This window comes from Artemia franciscana, chromosome 9 (assembly GCF_032884065.1).
Source record: "Artemia franciscana chromosome 9, ASM3288406v1, whole genome shotgun sequence".
Taxonomy (NCBI): domain Eukaryota; kingdom Metazoa; phylum Arthropoda; class Branchiopoda; order Anostraca; family Artemiidae; genus Artemia; species Artemia franciscana.
Window position 1 is genome coordinate 14,277,464 of NC_088871.1, and position 17,184 is coordinate 14,294,647.

The 17,184-nt window shown below is 37.1% G+C and overlaps 1 protein-coding gene across 1 annotated transcript in view; it reads left to right on the forward strand.

Annotated features, from left to right (window-relative positions):
* LOC136031039 (uncharacterized) overlaps positions 1 to 17,184 on the forward strand; it is an 84,537-nt gene that overhangs the window by 37,071 nt on the left and 30,282 nt on the right. Inside the window, exons 4-5 of the mRNA XM_065710233.1 lie at positions 4,086 to 4,206; positions 7,870 to 9,109. Of these exons, the coding sequence (XP_065566305.1) occupies positions 4,086 to 4,206; positions 7,870 to 9,109 (1,361 nt within the window). The remainder of the gene's footprint in view (positions 1 to 4,085; positions 4,207 to 7,869; positions 9,110 to 17,184) is intronic.

The following is a 17,184-nucleotide window of genomic DNA, read 5'->3' on the forward strand; positions in this document are numbered from 1 at the left end:
ATCGCCCTCCCTAAGCTCCTAAATAAATATAGCGTCCCCCCTTCTCACTCCTTAAGGTTGTACACGTCTTTTGTCCGTCCGCATCTTGAATATGCTGGTCCAGTTTGGCACCCTGGCATCTCCCGTGAAGAATCAGACAATATTGAGTCAATCCAAAAAAGAGCCTTGCGAATAATTTTCAAAGAAGGCAAGGTGCCTTACTCTCTGCTCCTAAAAAAAGCTAGTTTGGAAACCCTTGATCGAAGGAGGTCGTCGTTGTGCCTCCGTTTTTCAAAAAATGCAATAACGAACCCTCGGACGGCAAGTATTTTCCCCAAACGTCACTCACCATCCAGATTACGACAGCCTCGAGCTGTTTCTGAGCCTATCCCAGTTTTGTCCCTCATTCGCTGCGTTACTTCCAGATATGAAAAAACCTTTGTCCCCTTCATCACAGAAAAAATAAATAAAAGAGCCAACTAGTTTCTCCTCCCCCTTTTTTTTCATGTGAGGTGCTTTAGGTCGTTACACTAATTTGCTTGCCCCCCGCTGTTTTGGTTTAGTTTCCCTTTTAATTCATATGTGTTTTTCGTGTGTTTTATGCTCCGTTCTTTTTTTTGTGAGTTTTTGGACTTTTTTTTTAGTGTCCCTTTTAATTTGTAGATATATATGTTTATTTCTTGTTCTTTTCTGTATTATTAGACTTTTTTTGTCCCCTTCCCTTTTTTTTCTGACTTATATATTTTTTTTTTACTCATAATTTGATTATTCATTATTATTAGTGTTTTTTGCTTTGTTTGTTTTATTAGTCGACTCCAAAGTCCGAATTCGGCCTTTGAGGGCATGTGATAGTGATTTTTTTGAAATAAATATCTTATCTTATTTTATTTTATCTTATCTTTCAATTGAAAAAACGTTTTCATGTTTATTTTTTCATTGTTTTTTTTTATAGTAATGCTAGAAAATCCTGCGCCCTTTTCATTGAATTTTTCTTCCCCCATGACATATTCCTCCAAGGAAAGATCCTCCCACATAGCCCCCTCCCCTCAAACCCACCCCCCAAACCAAAAAATCCCCCTGAAAACGTCTGTACACTTCCCAACAACCATTACTGTATGTAAACACTGGTCAAAGTTTGTAACTTGCAGCCCCACCCCCAGGGGTTGTGGGGGAGTAAGTCATTCCCAAAGACATAGTTATTATGGTTTTCGACTATGGGGAACAAAATGGCTATCTCAAAATTTGGATCCGTTGACTTTGGGAAAAAATGAGCGGGGGAGGGGGCCTAGGTGCCCTCCAATTTTTTTGGTCACTTAAAAAGGGCACTAGAACTTTTCATTTCCGTTAGAATGAGCCCTCTTGTGACATTCTAGGACCACTTGGTCGATACGATGACCCCTGGGGAAAAGAAAAAAAAAAAAAAAAAACAAAACAAATAAACACGCACCCGTGATTTGTCTTCTGGCAAAAAATACGAAATTCCACATTTTTGTAGATAGGAGCTTGAAGTTTTTTCTATAGGGTTCTCTGATACGCCGAATGTAATGGTGTGATTTTCGTTAAGATTCTATGACTTTTAGGGAGTGTTTTCCCCTATTTTCCAAAATAAGGCAAATTTTCTCAGGCTCGTAACTTTTGATAACAAAGACTAAATTGGATGAAACTTGTATATTTAATATCAGCATGAAAATTCGATTCTTTTGGTGTATCTTCTAGTATCAAAATTCCATTTTTAGAGTTTTGTTTACTATTGAGCCGGGTCGCTCCTTACTGCACTTCGTTACCACGAACTGTTTGAAAGTACCGTCTCTCTGACAATTTTTCTGACTACTTCAATTAACTGGTTTATCAAACAGTTCGTGGGGACAAAGTGTAAGTAAGGAGCGACCCGGCTTAATAGTAACCGAAACTCTAAAAAACTGAATTTTGATATCAATGGATACATCAAAAGAATTGGATGTGTATGTTAATTTTAAATATATAAATTTCATCAAGTTTAGTCTTACCCATCTAAAGTTACGAGCCTGGGAAAATTTGCCATATTAAAAAAAATAAACCCCCTTAAAATCATCGAGTTTTAATGAAAATCTGACCATCAGATTCAGCGTATTAGAGAGCTCTACTGTAGATGTTTCAAGCTCCTAGCTACAAAAATATGGAATTTGTATTTTTTTTTTGCCAGAAGAAAAATCACGGATGTGTTTTTTTTTTTGTTGTTTTTTTTTTTTCAAAGTTATCTTATCGACCGAGTGGTCCTAGAATGTTGCAAGAGGGCTCATTCAAACGGAAATCAAGAGTTTCTAGCGCTCTTTTCAGTGACCGAAAAACTGGATCGCAACTAAGCCCCCTTCCACACTGATTTTTTCTCAAAGTCACCGGATCAAAATTTTGCGATGGCCATTTTATTCAGCATAGTCGACTAATCTAATAACTATGTCTTTGAGGAAGACTTAATCCCCCACAGTCCCCGGGGGGAGGGCTGCAAGTTATGAACTGTGCCCATTGTTTACATATAGTTTCGGTTATTGGGAAGTATACAGACGTTATCAGGGTGATTTTTTCTTGTGGAGGAGGAGGTTACGCGGGAGGATCTTTCCGTGAAGAATTTTTTTATCTAAGAAGAAAATTTTCCATGAAGGGGGCGCCGGGATTTCACAGCATTATCTAAAATACGATCAGAAATTAAATTCAAAAACAAGTTTTTTCAATTGAAAGTAAGGAGCAACATTGAAACAAACAGAAATTTGTACGTATATGAGGGGTTCGCCCCCTCCTTAATACCTTGCTCTTTACGCCGAAGTATTTTCAGTATTGTCGAAAGAGCTATTTATTCTAATTAAACGGCTTTTGTGATTCAGGGGTCATTCTTAAAGAATCGGAACAAATTCGAACTGTAGCATAATTGTAATAAATTAAAAACTTGTAATACCTGCTTTCTCAGGTGTTTGATTAGAACACCAGAGCTAGTATGCCAAAACAGATGTTAAGAATCGAAATCATGGGAGCCCAGTTGCTCCCACTTATCTTTTGGGGAAAGTGTTGAATCCTTGGCCCTAATTTTCAAATAAATGTCCTTTTCCCGCAATTTTTTCATTCATCTCTTAACTCATTGTTGGGCCCCTGGTCCTAATTGTTAGGTTAATGTCCTTTTCTCTATTTGAAAAAAATGGATCGTGTTCAATTCGCTCTTTACTTGGCAGTGCTATTGTGCTGCCAGCGATAAGTCCCTTTAAGTTTTTTCTTCTTTTTTCCTTTTCCATGATAGATTTTACGTCTTATTTAGGGGGAGCACCAGTTACCCTCCAATTTCTGGTCACTTCCAAAGGGCACTAGAACTGTTGATTTCCGTTAGATAAGCCCCTTATTGATTTTCTAAGCCCATTGGGTAGATACAATTTTTGCATACATTTTTGCAGATTAGAGCTTGAAACGTCCTCGGTAGGGTTCTCTGATACACTAAATCTGATGGTGTGATTTTCATCAAGACTCTATGACTTTTAGGGGGTGTTTACCCCTTTTTTTAGAAAATGAGTCAAATTTCTCAGGCTAATAACCTTTGATGGGTAAAACAAATTAAACTTGTATATTTAAAATCAGCATAAAAATTCGATTCTTTTGGTATATCCATTGGTATCAAAATTCTGTTTTTTAGAGTTTCAGCTACTATCGAACCAGGTTGCTCCTTACTTACAGTTTGTTACCACGAACTGTTTGAAAATATAGACCTGATTAAAATCAAGTACTATTTGTGAAGTATGCGCTTAGTTCAATCTGAATTGAATCCGATTTCTTTATGCCTTTAAAATGGCAATGAGACTTGTAATCAGAAATGATGATCCTTTCAAAAAAAAAAACACTGGAAATCCTAAGAAAAATGAAATTTTTTGTGGTTAATTTCATCAAATTATTTATTAAATCATTAAATTAATATATTATTCAATATAGTTAATTTCAAAAACTTAAAATGAACAAATTTAATTTTTCCCCGTCCCATTTGAGAGTGTGTAATCTCGTAGTTTTGACTTTTGGTGTGATAGAGTGGATTGTGATTTGATATCCAACTTGAAAGTATCATATAAGCATATATCAAAATTTTTTTATTTTAGGAGGTCGACTCCGAAAGCTCAGAGCCATCATATGGATACGGATGTTTTGATAATGATGATACAGGTAGTGTCATCTATATACCAATCAACAACATTGAAGATAAAAAAATATCTAAAGAAGGTAGATATCTATTACCCCTAATTTTTGTAATAAACATACAAAGGAAATAAATGAAACCTTGTCAAACTAGTTTGAAACCACCAGTTTTGCACGAATTCTAAAAATACGCCAAGATGAGGCAGCTATAGAAAGTAATCATGGAACTTATCAAACAGTTCGTGGTAACGAACTGTAGTAAGGAGCGACCCGGCTCAATAGTAACCAAAACTCTAAAAAATGGAATTTTGATACCAATAGCTATATCAAAAGAATCACATTTTAATGCGGATTTTAAATATATAAGTTTTCATCGTTTAGTCTCATCCTTCAAAAGTTACGAGCCTGAGAATATTTGTATTATTTTAGAAAATAGGGGGATATCAGAGAACCCTATTGTGGAAGTTTCAAGCTCCTATCTACAAAAATGTGGAATTTTGCATTTTTTGCCAGAAGGCAGATCACGGCGTGTTTATTTGTTTGTTTTTGTTTTTTTTTCCAGGGGTGAGCGTATCGACCCAGTGGTCCTAGAATATTGCGGGAGGGGTCATTCTAACGGAAATGAAAAGTTCGAGTGGCCTTTTTAAGTGACCAAAGAAATTGGAGGGCATCTAGCCCCCCTCCCACGCTAATTATTTTCCCAAAGTCAACGGATCAACATTCTGAGATTGCCATTTTATTCAACGTGGTTGAAAAACCTTATAACTATGTTTTGGGGACGACTTACTCCCCCGCAGTCTCCTTGGGAGGGGAGCTACAAGTTACAAATTTTGACCAGTGCTTATATATAGTAATGGTTATTGGGAAGTGTACAGACGTTTTCAGGGGGATTTTTTGGTTGGGGGGAGGGGTTGAAAAGAGGGGATATGTTGGGGGAACTTACCATCGAGTAATTTTTCATGGGGGTAGAAAATTTCCATGAAGGGAGCGCAGGATTTTGTAGCATTATTTAAAAAAAAAACAATGAAAAATTAAATATGAAAAAGTTTTTTCAACTGGAAGTAAGGAACAGCATTAAAACTTAAAACAAACAGAAATTATTACGTATATGAGGGGCTCACCTCCTCCTAACACCTCGCTCTTTACGCTAAAGTATTTTTCGTAATTTCAAATATTGATTCTACGGCTTTTGTGATTTAGGGGTCATTCTCAAGGAACTGGGACAAAATTTTTAGTATAAAGAGCGAGGTACTTACGAGGGGGTGAACCGCCTCATATACGTAATAAAAGCATGAGAATACAAAAGTTCGTTACGTAAGCAAATTTATAAGTTACGTATATCTTTTACTAATTAAAACATTCGTAAAAAATTAAAAGTTCTTGTTGCCTTTTTAAGTAACCAAGAAATCGGAGGGCAACTAGGCCTCCTTTCCCGCTCTTTTCGATCAAAACTCTGAGAAAGCCATTTAGCCAAAAAAATAAATGTGCAAATTTCTTTTTAATTATTCATCTGAGGAGAGCCAAAATCAAAACATGCATTGATTCAAAAACGTTCAGAAAATAAAAAAAAAACAAGTTTTTTCAACTGAAATTAAGGAGCGACATTAAAACTTAAAACGAACAGAAATTACTTCGTATATGAAAGGGGCTCCTTCCTCATCAACGCTAAAGTTTTTTACTGTTTTAAAAAATTGAGTTGAAAGAGTCAAACTTTAGCGTAAAGAGCGGGGCGTTGACAGCGGGGCGTCCTCTGAAAAGGCAAGTACAATCCCAAGTACCTAAAACCTATTTGATTTAAATGTCTCAGTCTGCAAATAAAGACAACATTGATTTGAGTTAGGATGTGTTCATGCAAGAATTCAGCATGCTAGGAAATAGGCTTCAATTTGTTTGTTTTTTTGGAACTTGTATCTGCCAAGTGACATATAGCGATCGCAAATTCTGTCGGTCGGTCTGTATGTCGGTTGGTCTGTCTGTCAGTCCCGGTTTTGCTAGTTTAGGCACTTCCAGGTAAGCTAGGACGATGACGTTTAGCAGGCATATCAGGAACCAGACCAGATTGAATTATAAATTGTCGTTTCCCCGATTCGACCATCTGGGGGTGGGGGGGGGGACGGTTAAATCGGAAAAATTAGAAAAAAATGAGGTATTTTCAACTTACGAACGGGTGATCGGATCTTAATGAAATTTGATTTTTGGAAGGATATCGTGTCTCAGAGCTTTTATTTTAACTCCCAACTGGATCCAGTGACATTGGGGGAATTGGGGGGGGGGCAACCTAAAATATTCGAAAAAACTTAGAATGGAGGAATCGGGATGAAACTAGGAGGGGAAAATTAGCAAAAACTCTAGATACGTGACTGACATAACCGGAACGGATTTGCTATCTTTGGTGGAGTTGGGGGAGGGTTAATTCTGAAAAATTAGGAAAAATGAGGTACTTTTAACTTACAAAGGAGTGATCAGGTCTTAATGAAATTTCATATTTAGATGGACCTCGTAACTCAAATCTCTTATTTTAAATCGTGACTGGATCCAGTGTGATTGGGGGGGGGGGAGTTTGGGGGAACCAGAAATCTTGGAAGACACTTAATGCGGAGAGATCAGGATGAAACTTGTTGGGAAGAATAAGCACAAGTCCAAAATACGTGAATGACATAATCGACCGGATACATTCTCTTTGGTGGAGTTGGGGGGGGGGAGTAATTTGGAAAAATAACAAAAATGAGGTATTTTTAACTTACGAACGGGTGATCAGATCTTAATGAAATTTGATATTTAGAAAGCCCTTGTACTTTAGAGCTGTCATTTTAAATCCCAACCAGATCTGGTGACATTGGGGGGAGTTGTAGGGGGAAACCGGAATTCACGGAAAACGTGAAAATTGAGGTGTCTTTATCTTACGAATGGGTGATCGAATCTTAATGAAACTTGATATATAGAAGTATCTTATTTCTCATCTGCTCCTTTGTCAATTTGAATTGGATCTTGGGACATAAAGGGTTGGAGGGGGACACAGAAATCTTGGGAACCGGAAGTCTTGAAAAACGCTTAGAGTGGAGAGATCGGGATGAAATTTGATCGGAAGAATAAGCACAAGTTATAAATACGTGATTGAGATAATTGGAATCGATCCGTTCTCTTTGGGAGAGCTGGGGAGTGTTAATTTGGAAAAACTAGAAAAATTGAGGTATTTTTAACTTAAAAACAGGTGACTGGACCTTAATGAAATTTGATATTTAGAAGGAACTTATGGGTCAGAGCACTTCTCTCAAATTTCGACCATATCTGTTGTCATTGGGGGGAGTTGGAGTGGGAAACCGAAATTCTTGAAAAACGCTTAGAATGGAGAGATCAGGATGAAACTTAGTGGGTAGAATAAGCAAATGTCGTAGGTACGTGATTGACGTAACCGTAATGGATATACTCTCTTTGTGGGAGTTACCAGGTGGCTCAGTACTTTGGCGAGTTTGGTGCTTCTGCTCGGGGTAGCTTTCTCCCCCTACCCCTTCAAACAGTCCTGCCTGTAATTCAAGGTTACTAATTTATAGGTTTGATTAAAATTAGATGCGTTTATTCCAAGAAATTATTTCCAAGAAATTAAAAAAATAAGGATTTATGGGAAGAGGGCCCAGAAGCTTCCCCTCTGCGTACGTCCCTGGATGGGCTATTTAAATCTGTACCATGTCAACAGCATGAAAAGCATTCCACGGAACCCACAAAAATTTAACTTTTTGTATATTCTAGGTTTATCAAGCCCCGGCCAGGTTGCCAAGCCACAGAGACGAAAAAGCGGACAACAATTGTGGTCTACTAGTAAGGACCCAGCAGGGATTGATTCACTTTCAGCTTCGGAGGATATCAATATTCAAATTAGTGGCAATGATAGTAGACCCATATTGAGTGAAGGAACAGACGGGAATGAGAAACTCATCAAAGTTGATAATAAGATAGAAAGTCTCGCCACTAGTACCTCATCATTCAGAGATAATTGTGAAGGGAAAGAATCTAGCATGCTAGCCGAGCCAGAGACATCTAGACATAGAAATGATGTCCTTTCAACGGGGAATATCCCAGCACAAATTTTTGGAAGTAGCTGTAGTAACAAAACTGCCGAAGATTTGGGCAATGAACGCAATCATAATTGCAGTGATCAAAGTCAGAATTATGACAAAATATGGATAAGAAATGATTTCACAATAAAAGACATGAACGTGGAAGCAGGGTTTTCGGATTTATCAGAAACTACTGGGATTTATGAGGATTATAGGTTTAGCGAGAAGAGCACTGAAGATGATGAACTTATAGTGGTTGAAGGCAATGAAACTGATTTGGAAAATAATATTTATGACAAGATATGGATTGATAACTCTGAGAGAGGTATTCCAGAACTGCTGGGGCCGTTACAGAATGGAGAAGTTTTAATAATTTCCAAATGTGATAAAACGGAATGTCCAGTCGACATTGATACTCTTGCAAATGAAGATATCTTACAACATACAAATAGAGATATCTTACAACATACAAATAAAAGACACAATAGCATAATATCTGAATTCCCCGAGGACTCTAGTTCAACTTTTACTTGTGACACATATGATAGGAATCAGGGTGTTGAAACACAAGAGGTGAAAAGTTTAAAAATTGACATGCAAAATATTAGTGGTTCTAGCTCTTCTTTCATTTCAAATTTTGATAGTACTTTAGAAAATGCAGGTGTGGAGTACAGTGAGTGTGAATACTTGAATAAATCTGGTAATATACCTAAAGCTGATGAACAACACGAACTCAGTCCGCATTTAGAACACGAATACGGAATAGAAATGTATTCTTCGGATATGGATGTTTCGTCCTGTGATGAAAGTGATAATGAAGATGTTAATTTAACATTAAGGAATTCGAGATGTCGGGTTCGTTCATTTGCGAGCTTCGATGACCTAACGACGATAGGAATTGAAGAAGAGGAAGAAGATACCAGCAAAAAAAGGTACATAATATTTTTTCCGTTTCAGGTTATCTTAAACGTTGGCTTATTATGTTCTTAAAAATTCCTGTTGTCGTGAATCAACTAGTTGTTTTTCTAGTGCAGGATTGTATGACGTATGAGTCAAAGACTGCCTTTGGACTCGTTTTTAGCCTAGAAAGTCACTTGTTGATAGGTATAGATTATGATAAATATAAACTTGGAAATTTCGCTAACAGATGGTACAATAAAGCCTTATAAGTACTGATGCCAATTTCCAAATTCAGACAAGAAGTTACAAATATTTAGTCAGTAAGGCTATTTTACAGAATATAGGTTATCGTCTGTAGGCTATACAGAACGGAATTGGCGTAAGTAAATATTTTGTTGCTTCTTCTTCGCAATCTAATTATTATCTACAGAGAAAAAATAACTTAAATTATTTGCCCGTAAAGAAATTTCTTCAAAATTACTTGATCAAAAATAAAATTCATGTACGGCAAACGTCCTTTTCTCATTTTAAGGATTCGTACTTGCTAATCAATTCCTTATGATGAGCTACACTCTGATTTAAAACCCCCACATTAAACCACTACACCCAATTAAAAACCGGTTTCAATTGACAGCAAGACACCAAAAATTAGGAATGGGGGAAAACAAATCATTGAGCTACAAAAATACACTAAATTGGAAATATAAGTCAGCCTATGGAATTATTTATTAGGTAAGATAATGTGCATATTGTGCTAATTGTTGCTTCAACCTCATAGTAAAGTGAACACCTAAATTAAGGATTGAATCAGGATAATTTTTCTCGAAGCAAATAATTACGAAATGCTTATCATGACAAGAGTATTGTGTTCCCATTATCTAGTTTGTTCTCTTTGGTGTTTTGACGGCACTGTACTTGTTTGATTCTTTTATACTGAAAACTTGAAGTACAGTCGGTTCTTCTGTTGTTACTTGGACTGAGGAAGCGTCACCAAAGCGTTGGAAAAAAAAATGACCAAAGTTAACAGGTTTTTTTCAAGATTTGTTTCCAATATACCAACTATGTCAACTATGTTCTTTTTTGTATTTTTAGCATTTTTTATGAGAGTCAATTAATCATGTAACTGCAGCAAAAATTACGTATTTTCAGTTGGTGCTTAAAAATAATTAGCTTTTGCATTTACCATCTTTCATTTCCTAAAACTCGCAGGTTCTATGTTAAAAATTGGTTTTCATTCCATGATATATAGTATGAATTATCATTCGCTCCATAAATTAATTACCTGAACAAAATCCAGATAACATACAAAAAATATTGCAATACGCAATGAGGTAAGCAGCCACCGCGCATCTAATAAGAATGGTAATATTTAGTGGTAATTTTGTGAAAGCAAACTGATAAAGGATTTGGTTTATTACCATAAATTTACTACCTTTATAAATACCAGATAATATGGAAAACTTACTTACTTAAGGATTTTGATGTCAAAAAAGTAATTTTGTTTGTTTCAACGTCGGCTGACTGTCTCAAAGACAGAAGGCCCATCAGCAAAATTTCCCAGCACCACAGGAAGCTTCTGAGGCAATTTTGTTAAAAACTTGTAGGGGATCTTAGTTTGCAACAGTTCGAAAAGTTAACGAGAGGCTAGTTTAAAAAAGGGAGCTTATAATCCCTTACTAATTGTAATGCAAAATTCTGTCTAATAGAACAAAAATAATGTGCGTCCTTTGTCTGGAAAAATTTAAAGCAAGGAATTAACAGAACCGGAAACTTCCAAAGCTATTAAATTATTCAAAGAGACTTCTTTTGAGCTGATTTTAATGTTTTCCAAAAAGGTAGAGTATTCTTAGAAAATGTCCTTCCCTGAACTATAAAAAGAGGATTCTGCTCCATTCAACCAAAAAAAAACTTTACACCTCCCAATGATGTAAGCTTCATTAAATCTGATTAGCTTTATGTCTGATACAAAACCGGAGAAGTTAAATGTAGTTAACACTAAGTTCTAAGATTTCCGAGGAAATATATGTCGACTATTATAATCGTTTTTTCTTCGTTTATTCAGATCTCTTATCAATAAGATCTCTGTACAACTTATGGCAAGACCACCTAATCAATTCTGAATAGTTTAATCACATAAACTAATAAAGCTTGTAATGGGCGATATTTTTTAAGGTATCGAAGAGCTTTAAGACGAGGTGCAGGCTATTCAGCCCAACTCGGCACCAAGAAGCTGCTAGACCAGGTTCTGCCAAAAGGGTCTGTCCTCTATCTGTGGTCAAATGAGTTAAAGCTACGACTTGTCGCACTTGTAGCCATGAAAGGAAATACCCAGGCACAACTATTAATTGTTTACAGCCAAAGCCAAAACTTCATTATAATTTTGACTCAAAACTGAGAAATGAAATCTATTAAAAGTTTTCTAAGGCCCCAGTTTTTGGGCAGCTTGCTTTTCATCTTGCATTTAGTTTGCTTTTCATGTATGAATTTTATGCGCTACGCCTCAAAAGTACAAATAGCCGAAATTTTAAGGGGTGGTACTTTAGAAGAATTTTCTAGCCACAATCGTGTCTGACGCCACGAAACAATTCGGTATTAGGCCCAATTCTTCAGTATATTGGGCCAACTTTGCAGCGGTGGGGATGGAATCCCCTCACGGTCTTGCTAAGTGCTTCTTTACTGCTGCTTTATAGGATTGTAAACTTATCATATGCAGAGCAATTAGCACTGCGTAAGTAGTGAAGAGCGATATGGGCCCAATGTATTATTCTTTTTTTTTTTGACGAGGCAACTGTCCAAAGATATTGCCGTGAATATCACTTTCTGACATTTTAAGTTAGATATCACCCCATACTAGTTCGACTACGCTCTTTCCATTGGCGCAATCCAAATTCATCTATGGTGACTCCTTCGATAAGTCACTTTTGTAAGTCGTTGCAAAACAATGAATATATTGTCGACAACTTGTAGCAAAAATTCGGAAGAATCAGAAAAAAATGAAGCATTTTTTAACTTACGAACGAGTGATAGGATCTTAATGAAATTCGATATTTAGAAGGATATCGTGTCTTAGAGCTCTTTTTTTAAACCCCGACCGGATCCCATGACTTTGGGGGGAATTGGGGGGGGACCTAAAATCTTGGAAAACGCTTATTAGGGAGGGATTGGGATGTAACTTGGTGGGAAAAATAAGCACAAGTCCTAGATACGTAATTGACATAACCGTAATGGATCTGCTCTCTTTGGGGGAGTTGGGGGGAGGGCTAGTTCTGAAAAATTAGAAAAATGAGGCAAATTAACTTACGAAGGCGCTATCGGATCTTAATGCAATTTCATATTTAGAAGGAACTCGTAACTCAGATCTTTTATTTTGAATCCCGACCGGATCCAGTGTTATTGGGGGGGGGGAGGGAGTTGGGGGCCGTAAATCTTGGAAAACGTTTAAAGCGGAGAGATCAGGATGAAACTTGGTGGAGAGAATAAGCACAAGTCCAAGATATGTGACTGACATAACCGGACCGGATCCGCTCGCTTTGGTGGAGTTGGGGGGGGGGGAGTAATTCGGAAAAGTTAGAAAAAATGAGGCATTTGTAACTTACTAACGGGTGATCAGATCTTATTGAAGTTTGATATTTAGATGGAAGAGCTCTCATTTTAAATCACGACCATATCCGGTGACATTGGGGGGAGTTGCCGGTGGAAACCGGAATTTTTGGAAAACTTGAAAATTGAGGTAACTTTATCTTACGAATGGGTGATCGCACCTTAATGAAACTTGATATATTGAAGGATCTTATGTCTCAGATCCTCTATTTTCAATTCGAATCGGATCCGGGGACATAGGGGGTTGAAGGGAGGAAGAAAAAATCTTGGAAACCAGAAATCTTGGAAAACGCTTAGAGTGGAGAGATCGGGATGAAACTTGATGGGAAGAATAAGCACAAGTTCTAGATACGTGATTGACATAATTGAAGCGAAGTTTAGTTATAGCGTTGACTCTTCAAGAGATTCAATGAAAAAACCAGGTTTTCAACTGAAAGTAAGGAGCACCATTAAAACTTAAAACTAACAGAAATTATGACGTATATGAGGGGCTTTGCCTACTCGTCAATACCTTGCTCTTTACGCTGAAGTTTGAATTTGTTCCAAATCTTTAAGAAGGACCCCTGAATCACAAAGGCCGCTTAATTAGAATAAATAGCTCTTTTGAAAGTACTAAAAAAACTTTAGCGTAAAGAGTGATGTATTGACATATATCAACCCCTTCATATACGTAATAATTTCTGTTTGTTTTGAGTTTAATATTGCTCCCTACTTTTAGTTAAAAAGTTTTTTTTTATTTTTAATTTCTCATCTTTTTTAAGTAATGCTGGTAAATCCGGCACCCCTTCAGGAAAAATTCTCTTCCCCATGGAAAGATATTTTCGGATAAGCCCCTCCCCTACCAGAAAAAATCCCCCTGAAAACCTCTGTATACTTCCCCTGGGATATATATATATATATATGTATATATATATATTATATATATATATATATATATATATATATATATATATATATATATATATATATATATATATATATATATATATATATATATATATATCTATATATATAAAAATAAGTTGTCTGTGGATGTGTGGGTCTGTCTGTTGGGTGACGTCATGTTTGTGTATTTACTGACGTCATGAAGTTAGTTGTCGTCATTTTTGTTATGACGGTGACTTCATTAAAGATATTTAAGACATGCGTTCACGTAGAAATCTATTAATGTTTAACTGTAAAATGACTGATGAACTTACAATGGCAACAGCCGAGGAAGATGCTCAAAGAGTCTATGCCAAAAAACTTGCTGCTGATAGAGAAAGTAAAAAAAGAAAGCGTAACGAGGAATCAAAAGAACAGCAAGGAAACAGGCTTGAAGCTGATAGAGAAAGTAAGAAAAGAAAGCGTGCCGAGGAACAAAAGAACAGCAAGGAAACAGGCTTGAGGCTGATAGAGAAAGAAAGAACAGAAAGCGTGCCGAGGAACTACCAGAGCAACGCGAAACCAGACTTGCTGCTAAAAGAGAAAGTGAAAAAAGAAGGAGTGCCGAGGAACTACCAGAGCAACATGAAACCAGACTTGCTGCTAAAAGAGAAAGTGAAAAAAGAAGGCATGCCGAGGAACTACCAGAGCAACATGAAACCAGACTTGCTGCTAAAAGAGAAAGTGAAAAAAGAAGGCGTGCCGAGGAATCACAAGAACAGCAAGAAATCAGGCTTGCTGCTGATAGAGAAAGTAAGAAATGAAAGCGTGCCGAGGAATCAGAGCAGCCTGAAAGTTATCGCCTGGCATTCAGGTACAGCCCAGTCGATGATTATAGCTTGAGTAGATGTATTCAAATCGGGACTATGTCTAAAATTTGTCCCTATTGCAAGGCCTTGAAATTCAATAGTGAAACAATGGGAATGTGTTGCGCCTCAGGAAACGTTAAACTTCCTCTATTGGCTGCACCACCAGAGCCATTGAAGACTTTCCTTACTGGAACTACGTCAGAATCTAAGCGTTTTTTGTCACAAATCAGACAATACAACTTATGTTTCCAAATGACGTCGTTTGGAGCCCAAATCGAAAATCCAGATCAATTTATGTCTACTTTCAAAGTAAAAGGGCAAGTTTATCATAGAGCAGGGTCCCTTCTACCATTCTCAGGCGAGAATCATAAATTTTTACAATTGTACTTCATCAGTGATAGAAATTCTGAATTGAATGCACGTTGCGAAATTTCTCCCAACGTTGAAAGGACAATCGTTTCCCAATTGCAACATCTTTTCCGCGAAAATAATAATTTAGTGCGTCTGTTCAAAACAGCCATCGATTTGATGCCTACTGATACGCATAAAATTGTTATTTCCGCTGACAAAACGCCTCCTGGCCAACATGTGCGTAGATACAATGCTCCAACTATCGACGAAGTGGCAATCGTTATGGTCGGTGATCAGTTTTTACCTCGAGATATTATTCTTCATAAGCGAAACGCTCAGTTGTTAAGAATTGCTGAAACTCATCGATGCTACGATGCCCTACAATATCCTATCATTTTTTGAGATGGAGCCCACGGCTATCACTTTAATATTAAATTGATGAATCCAGCCACTAACAAAGAAATGAATAAGAAATGCAGTGCAATGCATTATTATTCCTATAGACTAATGATTCGGCAGGATGAAGAAAATTATATTTTAAAATGCCGTCAATTGTTTCACCAATTCGTCGTTGATATGTATGCTAAAATTGAATCAGAACGTTTGCTATATATCCGCCTGAATCAGACCAAGCTCCGCTCTGAACAATACATTCATTTGCGAGATGCAGTAATAAATGACGGTAATACCACAAACGTTGGAAGATTAACAATTTTACCTTCGTCATATGCTGGCAGTCCCCGTCATATGCATGAATATGCTCAAGATGCTATTGCGTATGTTCGTCTCTATGGTCGTCCAGATTTATTTATTACATTTACATGTAATCAATCTTGGGACGAGACACTGCAGCTTTTACTTCAAGGACAATCGGCGGTTCATAGACATGACATTACGGCCCGTGTCTTCCGGCAAAAGTTGAAATCACTGATAAACTACATAGTAAATTTTGAAGTGTTTGGGTCAGTGCGATGCTGGATGTACCCAGTGAAATGGCAAAAACGAGGTTTGCCACACGCACATATACTAATCTGGCTACATAAAAAAATTACTTCGAACGAAATTGATGATGTGATTTTCGCTGAAATACCTGATGAAAATGTCGATAAGGGGTTACATGATATTATTGTAAAAAATATGATACATGGACCTTGCGGTGCACTGAACGAAAATTCACCATGCATGGCCAAAGGAAGGTGCACAAAGCAATATCCTCGACTTTTAATATCCAACACAATTACTGGCAATGATGGTTACCCACAATATAGAAGAAGATCTACTGAAGATGGCGGTAAAACAGCAATAATAAAGAAGCGTAACGGTACCACCATCAAAGTAGATAACCAGTGGGTTGTTCCATATTCCCCATTATTATCAAAAACATTTAATGCACACATAAACGTTGAATACTGTAACTCCGTAAAGGCAATCAAATACATATGTAAATACGTCAACGAAGGCAGTAACATGGCAGTTTTTGGCTTGCAGCCCGAAATCAAAGATATCGACGAAATCGTACAATATCAGGCTGGAAGATACATAAGCAGTAATGAAGCTGTTTGGCGAATTCTTTCATTTCCGATACATGAACGTAGTCCAGCTGTTGTTCATTTAGCGGTACATTTACAGAATGGTCAACGTGTTTATTTCTCGGAAACCAACGTGCAACAAAGAGCCCTGAATCCACCGGATACAAAGTTAACCGGTTTCTTTTCGCTTTGCAAAAATGATTCTTTTGCAAAAAAACTGCTGTATACTGAAGTGCCTTCGTATTACACGTGGAATACTAAAAATAACGTATTTGAACGTCGAAAACAGGGTAAGTCAGTCGACGGCCAACCTACCATCTTCAAAGATACCACGATAGGAAGACTCTACACCGTTCACCCCAATCAACATGAATGCTTCTTTCTACGCCTGCTTTTGGTGAATGTACCCGGTCCGACATCCTTTGAGTATTTGAGAACTGTAAACAGCACTATACATGACACTTACCGTAGTGCATACCAAGCTCTGAATTTATTGGAGAATGACCAACACTGGGATAACTGCATCAATGACGCTTGCGAAACGTCAACTCCGAGTAAAATTCGTGCATTGTTTGGCATCATTTTAACAACTTGCTCTCCATCAGCTCCTACAGAATTATGGGAAAAATATAAGTCAAAAATGTCCAAAGATATGCTCCATCGAAAACAGTTAGAGACGTCAGATATGACTTTTGATTTTACATCAGAAATTTATAACTACACTTTAGTTATTATAGAAGATTTGTGCGTACGTATGGCAAACAAACCTCTTCAGGATTTGGGAATGCCTTCACCTAACCGTATCGCTGCTATTTCGACATGTGTAGAATTGGATCGTGAACAAAGTTACAGTACGAGTGATCTATTGTCGTATGTACAAAATAACATTTCTAA